General features: G+C 47.2%; 1 protein-coding gene across 2 annotated transcripts in view; it reads right to left on the bottom strand.

Moving 5' to 3' along the window:
* Window positions 1-17,071, bottom strand: part of LOC146808676 (uncharacterized) — an 86,727-nt gene extending 69,656 nt beyond the window's left edge. The window contains exon 1 of one of the 2 annotated variants that reach the window (XR_014965481.1): window positions 16,867-17,071. Coding sequence is in view for 1 of the 2 variants with exons in the window: in XM_085614212.1 (XP_085470338.1) it covers window positions 13,042-13,065 (24 nt within the window). In the remaining variant the exon portion in view is untranslated. Of the gene's footprint in view, window positions 1-13,041; window positions 13,122-16,866 lie in introns of those variants that run through there. The other variant, XM_085614212.1, reaches the window with a different exon arrangement.
* Window positions 17,072-17,275: the final 204 nt, after the last annotated feature.

The raw sequence follows: 17,275 nt of genomic DNA, 5'->3' as shown, positions 1-17,275 counted from the left end.
TCTCTCTGCACTGGCTCCCATTGGAGTCTCGAATAAAATTCAAAACCCTGGCTATTGCCCATAGGACCCTATATGGCCTGGGTCCTTCCTACCTTCAGAAGAGGCTCTCCTTCTATAATCGTGCGAGACAGTTGCGGTCATCTTCCCAATTTTTGATGCAGACTCCTAGATTCAAACGCCAGAGGCTAGGTGGGAGTTCTTTTGTGTGTAAGGCTGCCCTGGCATGGAATGCTTTACCCGTGGCGTTACGCAGTACTCAAGATTCTGTGATCTTTAAAAAAAGTTAAAAACCCTTCTGTTTGAATAGTGCTTTGGTCTGCGGTTCCTTTTCTCACTTCATGCCGGGACACTCCGCCAAGTATCTGTGTGTGTTACAAATTGATTTGACATAACATAACATTTAACATAACAATACTCCTCTCTGCTTAACAATGTATCTGCCATTCTTCACCTACTGAGAAACACTACTGCCTACTCAAACTCTGAATCTAACCTCACTCTAACACTTCTGCATACCTCCTCTTAACCCATACCCCAACCCACTGCCCCCCCCTATCTTATTAACACCGAACAACGTCTTGGGCACCAACCTCTGCCTTTCTCGGCTTCCTATTGGCAACCTTCCAAATCCTATTATCCCCCGCCCACTCCGACCTTGCCCAAAATTCTCCTATTTCCCCTCTAACCCCAGCAATCCGCATCATTCTTACTCCCCCCCAGATTTGCTGCTGTGACTCCCAAAACTAACCCCTCCCTCCTTCCCACACCCTCTCCCTCCGCGCTCTTACCTAAACCTCCTTCTTCAAAACCTCCCCCCTCTCTTTGCCGCTTCCTTATTCTCCCCCAGCCAAACGTCACCATCATGTCCCACCTCAATACCATCCACGCACCACGCCCTCCTCCTGCCCTTGCCGACAAACACCCCACCCTCACCAAACATGGACCCAAATCTTGGACCATTCCATACCCTCCCAACCTTTCAAAAAACGCAAAAAGGAATCTTAAACATAAATTTCTAATCTGACATCCTGAAACCCTAATTCAAGACAACTACCACAGCCCCACGTCCCCCATTAAAACTAACTATATTTTCTACACCAAATGCCCCTCCTAATGGAAGAACACCTTTTTACGTCACCTCCCAATTTCTAGCGCAATTAAAATCCCCCACGGTTACAAACTTTCCACTTCTCCTACCTCTCTTCCCTGGTAAAATAGCCATTTCCATCTTCAAAACTGGAAACATCCTGATTCAAGCCTCAGAGCAGCACCTCACAATGTTTGAACTCCTCTTCAGCACTCTTTCTGACCAGCTGTCACTACCTCCTCCTCCCCCAACAGCCTCTCAGTCCCAAAACCCCTGGCTCCGCACAGCCGCCACAACTCCTAACCCTCTCCCTAACAACAATCCCCGTACAACAACTGCTACTCTGTCACCCTCTCTTGAACTCTCCCCTGTCGCAATCCTCTCCCCCCTCCCCTCATCAGCTCCCTCCCCTGCCCCCTCTCAGCTCCCCTCTGCCTCCCAGAGACAAACTCCACCTCCCCATGACACTCCTACCCGTAATGACACATCCCTCTCCTTAACTCCTATTCTACCTCCCTCTCTGGAACCGGCCCCCCTACTCCTCTAATACACTCCTCCAAATTCCCATGTCCCCTAATGACCGTCCACCTCCAACACCCTATCACCTCCCTAGCACCCCTCCTCCCCCTCTAAACCGTCCCATAACGACCATAACCCTCATGTCCTTGCCCCTTCCTCCACAAACTACACTTCCACCCATTACGTCGTCACCACATCCCCTCTTGCCCCTCACATTCTCCCCTCACCTCTCCCCCTTTCCCCCTCACTCCCCACCAGGCTATCATACATCACACTCACCCCTCCCTCCCAACACCGGCCCACACCCCCCTCCCCTGGCCTTCCCCACTCCTCCTTCAACCTCTAAACTACCCACATCAACCCCTCCCGGCGAACCACCCTCTCCAAGCTATAAACCTTCTCACCCTAGCCAATCTGTCCATAACTCTGCCTCCATTCCAGCCACTTCCACTTCCCTCCTCACCAACCTCAACCAGACACTTCGTAACTTGGACTACAATCTCTCCACCCTGGTTACTGAACTTACCCTACTCAGAAAAGATTTCAATCGGTTCAAATCCTACAAACCCACAGCCCGCCCCTCTTGGCCCTCTGCCCCATGTGCTAGCCCTCGAAAACACTCATATCCAAGCACTGGTTAACACCGCCTCTCCTCACCCGTTCTCACAAACCCCTTCGAACCTCGAATACCTACTCAGCCCTCGACCTCTCTGTCCTCTGCAACGCCTAATTTAACAAACCCCCACTTAAAGAACTTCCCCCCTCAAGCCAATATTCCTGTTATCTTGGGGACTAGTAGAATCCCTGGCTCCCCTAGCTCCCCAGACCCCCCCCCCTCAACTCACTGTCATTCAACTACTCCCCGCCCCTAACACCAACCCTAAACCCCTTACCTGCATGCTTGTGAATGCCGCTCGGCCGTCCAGCATGCGACCGAAATCTCAGAAACCAATCTTAACGAAGATACCGACATCGCCTTCCTCACTGAAACCTGGCTCAAAGACCACTCAACACCCATCCTTGACCTTCTTGCCCCCCCTGGACACTCTATTCTCAGAAGAGACAGACCTGAAAAAATAGGGGGTGGTCTAGCAATCATTTTTAAAGAAGAACTACACCCTCCCCAATCAATAACAATGACTACACAACCTTTGAAATACTTAGGAGCCAAACTTAAAATGAAAAGGTCCCCCCATACGACTTCATAACATCTACCACCCTCCTGGCGAACCCCTTCCCTTTGTCTAAGAACTATCGGACCTTCTATCTAAATCGCAACTTTCCAACTCCAAAAATCTCTTCCTACGAGATCTTAACCTGCACTGGAATGAACTCGATGATCCTACAATCAACCTTCTCATTAGCCTTCTCGAGATTAGCGATCTCAAGCAACTTTGCCACTCCCCTACCAACGCCAAAGGAGCTATTCTAGACGCCATCATCTCCAACCATGATCTGTCATCGTTATCCAACATCATCCCTATCGATTGGTCTGACCACCATCTCATTCTGTTCACGATCTCCCCTCCAGCCCCACCCGCCCCTATAAAAATCAATAAAACTACAATTGCGACCAGAAATCTTAAGCAAATCCCACCTGGCGCACTGGAACAGAAACTCCAATCCCAACTTAGTCTCACCCCCCACTCTTCAAATGCAAATGAGCTCACTGAGCACTTTCACTTAGATTGGCTGAAAGAACATGGAGACACCACCCTCCCCCCTCCCATCTCGCTCTCCTTAGAATTGCAAGATCCTCTTACAAAAAACACATCTTTTCGGAAAAAGCATCTTTATTTCATCTGCAACTCTCACATGCCAAAAACAGACCTAGAGAACTGTTCAACATTATTAGAAATCAAACCTCCCCTGCACCCCTCAACCCGGTGGCCTCCACTAACAAATGTGAAGAAATTGCAAACTTTTTCAATGAAAAAATTGCCAAAATTGACCGTGCTTTCCTTGTACTCGACCCTCGCTCACCCCTCAATATCCCCTGGATACTACACCTTATCCATCCCTCCCCTTGAAAACACCCCTGACTCCCTCACTCCTCCTCCAATCGCATACCCCTCCTGAACCCTTCCTCACTATCCCACCGCTTAAAAATAAGGCCTCATGGCACAATTTCTACTCTGTTTCTGAACGGGAAGTCTTCAACATCCTATCCAAACTCCAACCATCCTCCCACACTAAAGACCTGCTCCCTTCCGCACTCGTCCAAGATCTCAAACACGTCATTGTCCCCAACTGGACCAACATCATTACCACCTCCCTCTCAACAGGGAATGTCCCCATCTCCCTTCAACTCGGACAAATCACTCCCATCCCCAAAAATTCCATGGCTGACCCCAATGACCCCAACAATCTCCGCCCTATCTCCAATCTCCCCCTCCTCTCCAAAGCCCTCGAAAAGTGCACCCTACTTCAACTGGACAAACACATTGACACGTTCAACCTTCTAGACCCCTTCAATCTGGCATCCGTAAAGGTTGCAGCACCGAAACTGCACTGCTCAACATAGTAGATGATATTCACCTTGCCCTGGACAAGGGCGAGACCTACCTACTCTCATACAGATACAGATATCTTTATTCGATTGTATTCTTTACAATCATAAAAGTACATTTCATAAACATACAGTCATAAACACATTTCATAAGTATGCAGTTAAAAACAAACCATCCAGATCATTTGTGAGACAAAATAAGTTACAAAATTATTATAGAACCAGAGCATCAGACAGAATAAACAATTAAGAATATAAATAATTAATCAAGATAAAAAGGTTAAAAAGTACAATGAGAGTAGCAGCATAATTAACCCTCCATACTTTTCCTGAAAATAATGGCTAATTTCAAAAAACTGCATATGAATGGAGTGCAGTCGCAATTCAGGAGTTGACGGTAATAAAGGGCTGGTTTGATCTGTATAAGATTTAAATCTTTTAAGCAAGGCTTTAGATATAACTTCCGCGGTACTGTATAATAAGGACAAATAAATAAAAAGTGCACCATATCTTGCGGAGACTTCCCGTCGCAGCCGCAAGCAGGTAACACTTGACCTCGATGGGCCCCTCTCGGTGACGCCAACAGGAGGTGAAATAGGTCAAAACGGAACCGTGTCAATAAGTAGCGTTCATAGCCAGACATAGGCCGTGATAGATATGGTTCCATTCGTAGACATGTTTTAAGTAGGGCATGTTTCCTAACACTGTCTTTCAACAGTTCACCCTCCTCCCGGGCAAGATACCTAGTTGACATGAATGTTCTTTTCACAAGAATAACATCAGCTTTGGTTATGGAATTTGGAGTTAAGAACAGGTCTGGCCGTCCCATTTCAGTGAGACGGTCGTTAATATACCTCAGCCACGGGACCTTGAACCTGCCATCCCATGTTAAGGCTTCTTTTAATATATCATGAGTAAGGGGTATGTCATTGTTTAGCCAAGAGTTCAGCCTACATAATAGGGGATTTGCTGCTAATCTGTCACTAAGAAAAGGTACACCTAACTCCTCGTGTACCGAGAAGTTACCGGCTCCCCTTGGCAGCCTCAAAACCTTCTTTAAAAAATTATTTTCTACAACCTCCAGGTCTCGCATCTGGCTATAGCCCCAGAGCTCACTGCCATAACAGGCAGTGGCAATGCTCTTGGCTTGATATAATTTAAGCAAGGCTGTGTTGACGCGTGTTACCTAGCCCTTCTTTTTAACAACAGCTGGGCCCCAGGTTAGTTGATCATCAAGGAGGACCCCGAGATATGAGAAGGTTTTGGAGTTTGGAATTTTTTCCCCATTTATGATGAAAGAATTAGATTTTCGCGACCCTTGGCCTATTTTCATAACGTAAGACTTTGAGTTAATAATGCTTAAGCCTCGAGACTTCATGAAATCATAAAATGAGTTTAGGAGTATCTGGAGACCAATTGCTGTCCTTGAAATAAGGACAGCATCATCCGCGTAGAGCAGAACTGGGACGCCTTTTCGGCCGACGTAGGGGTAATCCGCACCTGTTCTTATCAAGTAATCCTCCAACTCGTTGATATACAGGTTGAACAGAAATGGTGCTAGAATGCATCATTGGCGGACTCCCCGATTAATTCTAATGTCACCTGTCACTTTCAAATCTTGAGTGTAACGGACATTAGCCCTTGTGTCTGAATGCAGGTCAGCCAGTACATGAATTAGATTCTGCTCAACGCCCATCCTTAGCATGATGTCCCATAGTTTACCTCTATCCACGCAATCAAAAGCGGACGATAGGTCCATAAAAGCCATATGAATGGTTCCCTGCCGGGCCAAGGTGTATTTCCCTACAATCAAATATAGGTTCAGACATTGAGTTATTGTTGAATGGCCAGGTCTGAAGCCATATTGTATTGGGGATATAACATTATTCTCATTTTCCCATGTTGTTAGCCTGTTCAGGATTACTCCTACCACTTTTGCTACAGAGTTAATTAAAGATATTGGCCTGTAGCATAGCGGACTACTACGGTCGCCCTTTTTAAACACAGGTACAATAGTCGATTGCCCCCAAGACTTTGGGCAGCCGAAAGTTGCAGCTGCGTTTATCACCTTAGCTACTCATCCTTCTGGACCTCACCGCTGCATTTGACACAGTTTATCATCCAACCTTACTCAATACACTCAAAGATCGCTTCGGCCTCAATGGCACTGTCCTTAACTGGTTCACCTCCTACTTCCAACATAGAACCCAACAAATTAAAATTCAAAACTTCCTCTCTAGCCCAACATCAGTCTCCCTAGGTGTCCCTCAAGGATCCATCCTCTCTCCTGCCCTTTTCAACATCTTTATGGAACCCCTTACCCTCATACTTAAACAAGCCAAAATCAACTATCACCTGTACGCTGACGACACCCAACTGTACTATAAAATAAAATCCCACGCTGATATCCTGCACCTTAACACTGCACTAACCAAGATCCAAACCTGGTTCCGCAACAACCATCTTAAACTCAACCCTAACAAAACTGAGATCATCCTCTTCTCTCCCAAAAACAACCCTCTCCCCATCCAAACATGGATCGCTGACCTTAATGCCCTAAACTGCTCTCTTTCCCTCGCCGACTCTGTCAAATCACTCGGCATCACCGTCAACAATAAACTCACACTCAACTCCCATGTAAAGAACTCAGCAAAAAGTGCACTCTTCACACTCCGGCATCTCAAAAACATCAAACCTTTTATCCCAGCCGAAGACTTCAAATTAATTATCCAGTCTCTTGTCCTATCCAAAATCGACTCCGGAAATGCCCTTTTCTCTGGTGCTCCCAAAATCCACCTTGCCCCCATCAAATCCGTCCTCAACCTCGCAACCAGACTAACAACAAACTGTAAACTTTATTTACAGTGTCTAACTGTAACAAATTTACACAGGTCACTTGACTCGGACCAATGCTGCCTTCTCATCCTCCTAGACCTATCGGCTGCATTTGATACAGTCGATCACAAACTGCTCATCAAGGTTCTACAAGAAAGGGCTGGTCTTGAAGAGACGGTCCTCCACTGGTTCTCTTCCGTCCTCCACAACCGCTCACAAAGAATAAAAATCAAAAACTTTGAGTCCGACCTCCACCCCGTCAACAGGGGTGTTCCACAAGGATCAGTGCTCTCCCCTCAGCTTTTCAACATTTATATCGAAGCCCTTACCTCTCTACTCAGAATATCCGACATCCCTTTCCACCTATACGCGGATGACACACAGCTATATCTGGAAACCACCTCCATTGACAACATCCAGAGACTCAACGCCACGCTCGGAGAGGTACCAAACTGGCTCTCAAGCAATCACCTGAAACTCAATCAAGAGAAAACGGAAATTCTCCTCATCTCCAACAAAGATGAAAACCCACAAATCGCAGAATGGCTCAAAGCTATTGATGCCCTCAATGGAAACCTCATCCTGGCGGATTCGGTAAAAGCTCTAGGTATCACCCTAGACCCGAAACTGGACATGAAAAAACATTACAAGATCCGCTATTTTAAATTACTGTACAAAATAAAACCCTACCTCCTGTCCAAGGACCTTCAACAAGCCACCCAAATACTGTTGCTCTCCAGAATTGACTACGGGATTGCAGCCCTGACGGGGACAGCAAAATCGCACCTCGCCCCCCTGAAAACAACCGTCAATGCAGCAGCCAGAATGGTCACCGGGACTAAATAAATGTAACACATCTCCCCGGCACTCAGAAAACTCAAATGGCTGCCAATTGAGTTGCGAGCCGGCTTTAGAAGAGCCTGCCTCACCCACAAAGCCCTGCACACAGGCAAACCGGAATACCTGGCTGCCAAACTCGAAAGGGCCGGCCAGTCCAGGAACCTCAGGAGCTCTAACACTCTGCTACTCATCCCACTGAAAACTCGCAAGCAAGAAACCGCAGCAAAATCGTTTGCTGGAAACGCCCCCAAAATCTGGAACTCCATCCCCCCCACATCAGAACGATCCCCTCATTTCCAAAATTCAAAAATTCGCTCAAAGTCCTCTTCCTCGACCGTTCTCGAGCGAACTGATAGGAGCCAAGGATGCACCCTAGCCGGCACCCTACCTAACTTTAATTGTATGACCGGTGACAATGACTCGGATCAAGAAAACTTCTTGGAAACTCATCCGTTGTGAACAAAGAAACTCGTCAGAGGCTCGTCTCGTTTGACCTGCACCCCCATGCCGCTCGACTTGACTGCGCCTTTGTTCGCTCGATACCCAGCTCGATCCCCATGTTTTACTATACTCTGTACTGCCTATTTGTACATAATTTACACCCTTGGGTCCAGCTAGCGCTATATAAAACTCCTAAAATAAAAAATAAAAAATGTTTTGACCGCATCTCCCCTGCCCTCAAGGACCTCAAATGGCTCCCCATCGAGGGCAGATCCTCCTATAAAATTGCCTGTATTACGCACAAAGCCCTCCAGCAGAAGACTCCAACCTACCTGTGAACTAAACTCAATAAAGCCTGCTTCGCCAGAACGTTGAGAAGCTCCAACACTCTTTTTCTCATACCTCCTCTACTAAAAAAAAACGCCTCCCAATCCCGCTCCTTCTCTGGCAAGGTCCCCAACATCTGGAACGCCCCCCCCCAAAGACCCTCAACACAACCCCTCCTATGCCAGCTTCGAAAGAAACCTTAAAATACAGCTCCCCACTAAAGATTGGGGGAATGAATCCCCGGATCTCCGTTTTGACTATTTTACCTCCTCCTGCCTTAGGCAACCCCGCCTACCCCTCGCACCCACTCACTCCCTCCACACGCCCTCCTGACCCCCTCCCCTTCATTATACTCCCCCACACCCTCCTATGTCCGCCGAGCCCTCCTTGGCATACTGTTAAATTGGTATCTATAACGGCATTCTTGTTCTTTCAATTGGTTTTTTGTTTATCGTAAATGCACCCTTCTCACTCTGTTCTCTAAAGGGTTCCTTTTGTTTTGTCTCACCACCTGCATACTTTGTTTCGTTCATTACTATTGTTGCTCTCTTGTTTATTACCACTGCTGATGTAAAGCGCTCTGAAACCCTCGGGTGGAACTAGCGCTATATAAAACCTTCAAAATAAATAAATAAATAAGATAAACTGATGATTTTAACGCATGCTGGACAGTAGCCTGATGGTTTTGCCAATGCTTGCTTAAACTAGTTTTGGCCGCACTGCATAGATAGAATCGGGGCCGCTGTACAGCCCAGCTCCTAAACAGCGTGTCTTTGCCAAGGCTCTTCTTGTTTTGCAGGGGCTTGGTTTGTGCAGGCGGTGTGCACGGTGCTGGTGTCGACCTATAATGGTTCCATCCTCTGCTTTGGGTTCCGGTCGCGCCCACTCGGGTGACTGCAGGAGCCTCAAGGCGGGGTCAAGACGGGGTCACATAAAGCGCCCAGAAGAGGCTCCGCCTCGACGCTGAGCCCGGCCTCTCCTAGGAGTGTTCACCTCCGCCGACTCAGCCGCGGGGGCTGGGGGGGCAGCCAGTGGCGTAACGAAACTTGAGGGGGCCCCCCTGCAAAGTACATGGAGGGGGCCCCCATGCTCTGGAGCCAGTCAAGGCTCTCTGGCCAGTGCCGGACCGGGAACCCAAAGCAGCCCTGGCATATTTTATAAGACCAGTCCCTCTATGGTACACAGGGGCGGTGGGTGAGATTTTAAAGTGGTGGTGCGCAAACTAATTAGCATACAGCACCGTAGCGAGCAAGCGCAGCGAGCGAGCCCGAACCCCAAACGGGGGGTTTGGGGGGGTTACCCCCCCCTAGAAAATTTTGAAAAAAAAGAAGAAAAATCGTGCATTTTCAAGCACATTTGAGAAAGCAGGAAGGTTAATAAAGCAATTGTGAAAGTGCAGTTATTACATTAATAGATGGCATAACATAGGTAGTTGCTTATTCAGTATTACCACAGAGCTTCATACATTCTGTCCTATTATGCTCAGGTGCTGAATTCAGACTATAAGACTCATGGAAATCTCGCTCTAAGAGTAGAAGAAGTTGCACAGCAGCACAAACTAGAAAGCCTCCTTACTGCACTGTATGAAAGGGAAAGAGAAAAAGAAACAGGAGGGAACACATAAACCCAACTGAGTCCTAGGCGATTAGATAGGATGCAAAAACCAACTGCGACAAAACAGAAACAAGGAGACATCAACAGTTATTTTAGAAATAATAATGTCAACAGTAGCTGGAACAAGCAATAAGGATATGAGCAATTAGTAGGAGTTCTTTAGTAATTGGTGTGTATGGCACCGTAAAATAATGGCACACAGTAGGGATGAGTTAACCTGCTGATAATACAAAATGCGTGAGGCGCGCTAAGTGGTGTGCGTGTCAGCGAAGGTGGATGACACTGTCACGGTAAGTGTGTTACTGAAGGTTGAAGGAGGCAGAATTACGCTGTGAGTCAATCACTGTAAAACAATGGCACACGGTGGGGAAAAGAGAATTGAATTATTGGCAATAGAAATGTGCAAGAAGCGCTAAGCTCACTGAAGTTGTATGACACACTGTCACGGTGAGTGTGTCACCGAAGGCTGCAGAGGCAAAATAACACGTGACACACGATTAATTGCGTGCGTGTCCCGCTGTGGTACTGTAATAAATAAAATGTTACCTCAATTATATGGGGCACGCATGAGTGGCAAACTGAGAAGGCGCTCACAGGATATACAATGTTAAGCTGGAGTGCGAGCGCTCGTCAGGGAAACTCCTCAAGGTGCGCGGCAAGCATCTCACAACCAGCTTGAGCAGTTTTGGCTAATCACTCATCCAGCCCCCTAGAGTTTCTAACCATGGAAAACAGTTTACTAACTCATCCAAGTGTGCTACTACCTCTCAGGCCTGCGCCTCTGGCGCGTTTGGTGTAGAGTGATTAAGCGAGTTTCGTATGAACTCCATGAGAGGATGTGGTCTCTCGGCCAGAGCTGCCGACTTTAGAGCTGGGAACCCAAGTTTCGAGCCTTTGGGCGACTCCACATCCTGTGATTCTGGGAAAATCACTTAATCTACAGCACGTTCCTACAAAAAAAATGAATGTGTCGTTGTGTAACGTAACTGGTGCTCGTGTAAAGCGCTCCAATGCCTTTAGGTCGAGTATGCGCTATATAAATCTACATAAAGAAGACGAGAGGTAGCAGTGGGTTTGCCTGCCACCACTTACTGCTACGTACCCGCCCTTAGAGGAGGTAGGCTACAGATAAACAAAGAAGATACTACAATGACTCTCTCAGAAGATGGCCTCTGCCCTCAAATGAAGATACCTGCTGCCAACAACTCAAAGCTGAACGAGAGGCATCACGTTTTGTATTTCACTTGAAGGTCAAAATAACAAATACATTTCAACACGTGGAGCCTCACTCGGCTGCCCTCATTTATACTATGGTACTCCTTCCGAAAACCACCAATGCCCGAACAGGACCCTGAACCGGGACCCAAAGCGGGAGGAGAAGGCAGGGAAGAAAGCACGCGTATTCCCCTTTGTTTAGATACTGAGCTAGGCTGAATCCAGGGAACCGGCCTTTTGTCTCAATCCCCGCTCATCCCTATCCTTTTAAATATTTGTGTTGGGGGCGAGAATTGTGGTAGGCCAAAAAATGACAGAGCTATTATTTTGAGTTTTTCTTCAACCACTAGCATTCTGTACAGCAGTCTGAAACAACTAAACCTTTGCAGTAATGCACGTTTATAAAATACACTTACGTGAAAAACAGATTGAAATGGTATTTTGCTACGATTTAGTGAATTATTTCGATTGTATAAATAAGTAACTGAAAACACCATCTGATGTGTCATTTTAAATACACACCGTTTTCTAACTTTTTCAAAAACTTTAAACTGTCTGCAGAATACACCCAGGGTACAATCTGAGATTATTAAACAAAAATGAATGCTATTTTATTCACTCTTTAAGATTCATTTTTAACTTATTTTCACTACATTTCTGAACACCGCAATGGATTTTTAATTGTGTGACTCACTAAAGAAGCATACTTGATTCAGCCGGCCCACCTCCCACACAGCTGACCTGATACAAACAAACAACTCTGGACTGCTATGGATGGATCCGAGCCACACAGAGTCAATGTTAAATTCCACTGTAATCGCAGAAAAAAGGCATCCACGTAAATTAGGGTAAACAACTGGCATTGGTGCAAATTCAGGATTGTGAGAGTAAAAAATTCAGGACATTAGGTCAAAATTCGGGACAAACGGTTCGTTTTACAGTAACATCAGAAGAGGTCGTGCAATAGTAGATAAGTAAGTAAATAGACAGCCAACATAAGTGCAAGTCACAATTAGTTTATATGCGCACGCTGAGCTGATGCTGCCCGCAGGGCGTCCTGCAGCTGGGTTCATCCGCCCTGGGCTTACCTGGGACAGTGGTTAGGTTGCGGTGAGGCTGCGGATGTCTTGGCTGAGACCTGGGACAGCGTATGATACCAGAGTATCCGATGTAGTTCTATGGCCTTCTACGCGGCTTTGGGTGAGACTTTTATTGCAGCTGCCTCGGATTATGCTGCTTTATGGTAGGTCGTGGAGCAGGGGTATTGCTATCTCGCACCGATATCTACGCGAGGGGCTGAATGCATTGGTGATATGATCTGCTAGCGTAGCGTCTTGGGGTGAGACTTGGAGCGCTGTTTTCTGCTGCCTTTCCCGTAAGGCTGCTGCTGCGTTAGGGTGACTTCGTGTTACCGGTAAATAACTTTTTTAGCTCTTCTTCTATATAATAGGGCACTCTGGGAGTTGTAGTCTTGGTCCATTTTAATTGGGCCATTAGGACCGCACAGTGATATGTAAAGCGAAGTCCAGGAATGGGAAACGGATGTCCAATATATTAGGTTGAGACAATCGTGCAAACGTGCACTTCATAGTTTTTAGGTCGAGCCTATAGCGGCTCTACGAGGCATGCAGTAATGGAGTATGCAGTGACTTACCTCAGTCTTCGGGTTGTACTGCATGCCAGAATTGAAGGACTTCAATCATCCCACGAGGTCCACGAGGCGACTCAGGCGAGTGAACCGTTACCTAACCAGGCTGAACCGGATCCCAACAGCGGCGCGCGCCGCATATGGCCAATCACTGCATGACTACATTAAGTCAGAGACAGTGATTGGCCATTGTGCAGGGCGGCTGAGCCACCCACGCTCGGCATCCAATATGGATTGCCCCTGCTGTGCTGCGCGGTGACCGGCCAATCCTGGCGCTGCATGCAGCGCCAGGATTGGCTTGGAGGGCACACTAACTGCTCGCCCTGTCGCCCTTTTGCTGCCAGGGGCTGCCGCCAGCATAACCTGCACCCCCCCCCTACTAGCTAATGGGGCCCTGGCCCTGGGGACTTTAATGTGCATGCTCGGGCAAGTTGCTGCCCGAAGCATACATGCGGGAAAACAACTACCGCCCCCCCTGCGCACTCCCGATTCAGTCGGGTGCTGCCCTGCGGCGCCGGATAAATATCGTGCTAAGCACGTACATTTATTTTAATAGCACGTACATTTATTTTAATTATTTTATGGCAGCCGCGGGCAGGGCTGGTGGGGCTACGCCCCTACGCCCCAATGGACGCACCGCGGCTGATGGTACGTAGCGAGCCAGCATGACTCTTGCAAGTGGACTTTTAAAACATAGTAAATTATGACCTTACAGTGCACAGGGATACCCAGTCATACCCATGTTCTTACAGAGAACATAGAAAATAGACCAGAGAAGCACCACTAAATCTGTATCTCTTTCTTTTGCATGTTTTCCATCAAAGGTCACTGCTTTGTCTGTAATGTTTGGCACCTGAGGGTGGAGCGTGGGTGGCAGACAGAAGCCACATGGTCTGAACGGAGGGTCTGATATAGCTGCTGTGCCAGAGCTGGTCAAGGGCCAACACCCCTCTGGAAGCAGGATACCAGGAGAGAGGAAAAATGCCAGGCGGAGCCTAGCTCCCATCAAGCCTCATTTGGAAAGCGGCCTGCGCAACTGGGGTCTGCCAGACACTGAAAACATCCCAATAGAAGCAACGCTTTCCCACCACCTCTCACTGAGAAGAGAAATACAGAACCCCCAAAGAGGAAGAATGCAAAGAGGTTCTAGGTCCACTTCCTGCTCAAGTGGAAATATGCCTCCGAGGTGCTGGCACTGCCCACAAAGACTGAGGCGATGCAGCTGGAAACTGCCGGATGGTGCCCTTCACCCACGCAAGGGAGCTGGCTGTATAAGCCTTCCCTCGTGTGTCTTAGCACACTTAAGTAGACCTCTCTCTGCCTACAGCACTCTTTAAATCAGCAATGGTGTGCCGTATCACAGCCCGGTTCCATAACACAATCTAAAAGCATGACAACGTAACGCATAGAAAAACGTGGCACGCCATACTATTGAACAACATAACATATCATGCAATTTCATTATACCGTAACCCAACATACATGACATAGCAGCTCTTATAAGGTGGTCCGATTCTTACAGTGTTGATCCCATAGTTTTATGTTTAATATAACCTTTCATTTAAAACAGCAGGATCACAGATTTTTTACATTTTCAAAATAATCTTTAGAGTCGCACTTTCATCAAACAATCTACTACACTCTGTCTCGGGTTAAAAACAACAATGGTGCAACATCAAACAGGGCTGGTCTGAGGCAAGCACTCAAATATCGAGTCCTGCCCCTTATAGGGTCATTCAAGAAATCAGGCATCCGAAAGCCATGCCAAGCTAACTAACACATAAGGCAGCCTCACCCATGCACCCCAGGGCCTTACAGTCAGGATTTTGAAAAAACAGCTTTTCTGAAAACATTTTTTTTTTAACCCCTTCGATGCGCATGACGGAGCGGTTCCGTCATGCGCATCGGTTGCGCTGTGCGTATGACGGAACCGCTCCGTCATGGCCCCGCCCGCGCAATAGAACCTTCAGCACAGCGCGGTAATCCGCGCCGCGCTGATGGGGTTAAATCTAATCTGATGTCAATAAAATTCACCTTACTAATATGCTTCTTACTATTATGACCACATTATCAATACTTTCAGCCACTGTAAAACTATATCATAAATATGCCCACCCACACTTCCTGTCAATGGCATGGGCTGCACTGGCAATGTGGTGTCAAGAACACACACATGCTGGAGAAAGTTTCTCTTTCTAATAAATATTACAGTCAATGGTGGCGGCATATTACCAACTTGGTAGCAAACCATAGCATCCTTAGTCAGTTGTTCTCAAAATAGCTACATTGGGTATTTTTTAATCCTTTGCACCTTAGCAATGACAAGGACCACTTCAAGACTGCGTTATGACGGAAAGGCAGACATTGCGCTGTAGAAAATACAGGGGCATCCAAGGTAGGTCCAGGAGGGCCAGACCCTTGCCAAATATTTAGGATATCCAAACAGACGACATCCACATAAAATGACTCTAAATTGCATTTGTTTGCATAGTGCGTGAAAAGCTGAATATCTTGCATAGATCCGGTTCTCCTAGACCTATGTTGGACACCCCTGAGAGACTCAACATTTGCATTTCTTTCTGAGGAGGCACAAAAAGAAAAAGTAGCACGAGAAACTTAGTATTTCAAGTGGCTGCTGAATTTTAACAACTGTTGATTTTAAGCAAATCAGCTATAGTGCCAAATGATCAACCATGGACAGACGCACAGATAACGCAGGCTAAAAAGAAGATGCATGGACATTTGAAAAACCAGTCTGCACCAGGGGAGTGCAGCCCGAGTCGATAAAAATAAAGTATTTAGTGGAGGTGGCAGCCTACAGAAAATTTAGTGGAAAGACCTGTACGCCGACTGAGCTACGGTACAACGGGCAAGCTGAGTTATTAGCATGAATTTGAGTCATGCTGTTAATTGCAACATTATAATAGTAAATCAGAATTTTTCTGCATCGGCTCTTTAACACCTTCCTTTGTGTCTCTGCATAAGCTACTCTCAGCGCCAAAAGGAGCAGGCTAGAAAACCTCGCTGTTACCTCCGCGCCTTATCAGAACAACAGAGGTTTTGTTCCGTAAAATGAGAGCTGTTTTTTCTGTCTGTGCTTTCGGAAGCTATTGCATCTCCAAGTTGGGCGATTAACCCGTCTAGAGCATGGTGTGTCTTCCTTTTGCCTGCAGAAAGAAAAAGATGTCTACAGCTTTCTTCTGCAAGACCCTGGAATCGAAGAGTCCTCTCTCTTCCTATAACATTCTAATGCAGATTATATGCACTCCTTCGACGTTATTGAATGTTATTGAAACAAACAAACCAATACAGGAGTCCGAATGCCCTTCACCTACTTATGTTCCAGTGAAACTGTGTACTCTCTTCCTTTAGCACAACGCAGCAGCTCTGCTGCTTGCTGTGCTTGTTTACATGAAAAGTTCGTAAATCTGCCCCGGACTCTTGTGAATTCTACAGGTTATGCATGTGCTGTAGTAGGGGACACATATCTCCTCCTCATATAGCTGTCCTCATCCGTCTGTATACGAATCAATGAATGAATAAACAGCCTGGCCACCCTGCAGTGCCGCGCCCACACACCATTCCTTTGGCTGCATTTACAGCCTCTTTCATGCGTGCGCACCAAGGCACCATTTAATTTATAAAGTGCCTCTAAGGCCCGGCCGGGGCCCAGCGTGCGTGCTCACCATTTAATTTATTATAAGAGGTCGGGTCACGGGTGGCGGGCGTGCGCACCATTTAATTCATAATGAACAGCAGCAGAAGAGGCTTGCTGAGCGAGGGGGCCCCTGGAGTGCAGGGGGCCCCCTCGCATGCCTCGGACAGACTCACCTGACCGGACGAGGATGACTTGAGGGCTGGCCTGCAGCTTCAGATTCAGAGGCAGGCGCGAGCGGGGCCGGGCAGCACAAAAGGCAGGGCAAAGGCAAGCTAGTCAGGCAGCAGAGGCTAGTAATAATTTAAATTATGGCCCGGTGACGGTCCTTTTCAGTCTCTGACCAGGGCGTTAGTTGTAGCGTGGTTGTGTCACGATGCCTCACCCTCGCTCACCTCAGGCTCACAAGTCTCACCATCACGCGCACTTTTAATTGCGGGCGCTCCGCAATGCGCATGTCCGACAACAAATTCAAAATAAATGGCATTGGTCGGTCATCAGCCCCGGCCCCACCCGCGCAGACAACTGCGCGCCACACGCACGCGCACCCAACACAATTTAATAAATTAATAAAGAGCCTCAGTG

The sequence above is a fragment of the Triturus cristatus genome, chromosome 7 (genome assembly GCF_964204655.1).
Source record: "Triturus cristatus chromosome 7, aTriCri1.1, whole genome shotgun sequence".
Lineage (NCBI taxonomy): Eukaryota > Metazoa > Chordata > Amphibia > Caudata > Salamandridae > Triturus > Triturus cristatus.
The sequence above is the reverse complement of the archived record's forward strand: the minus strand, read 5'-3'. Positions and strand labels throughout refer to the sequence as shown.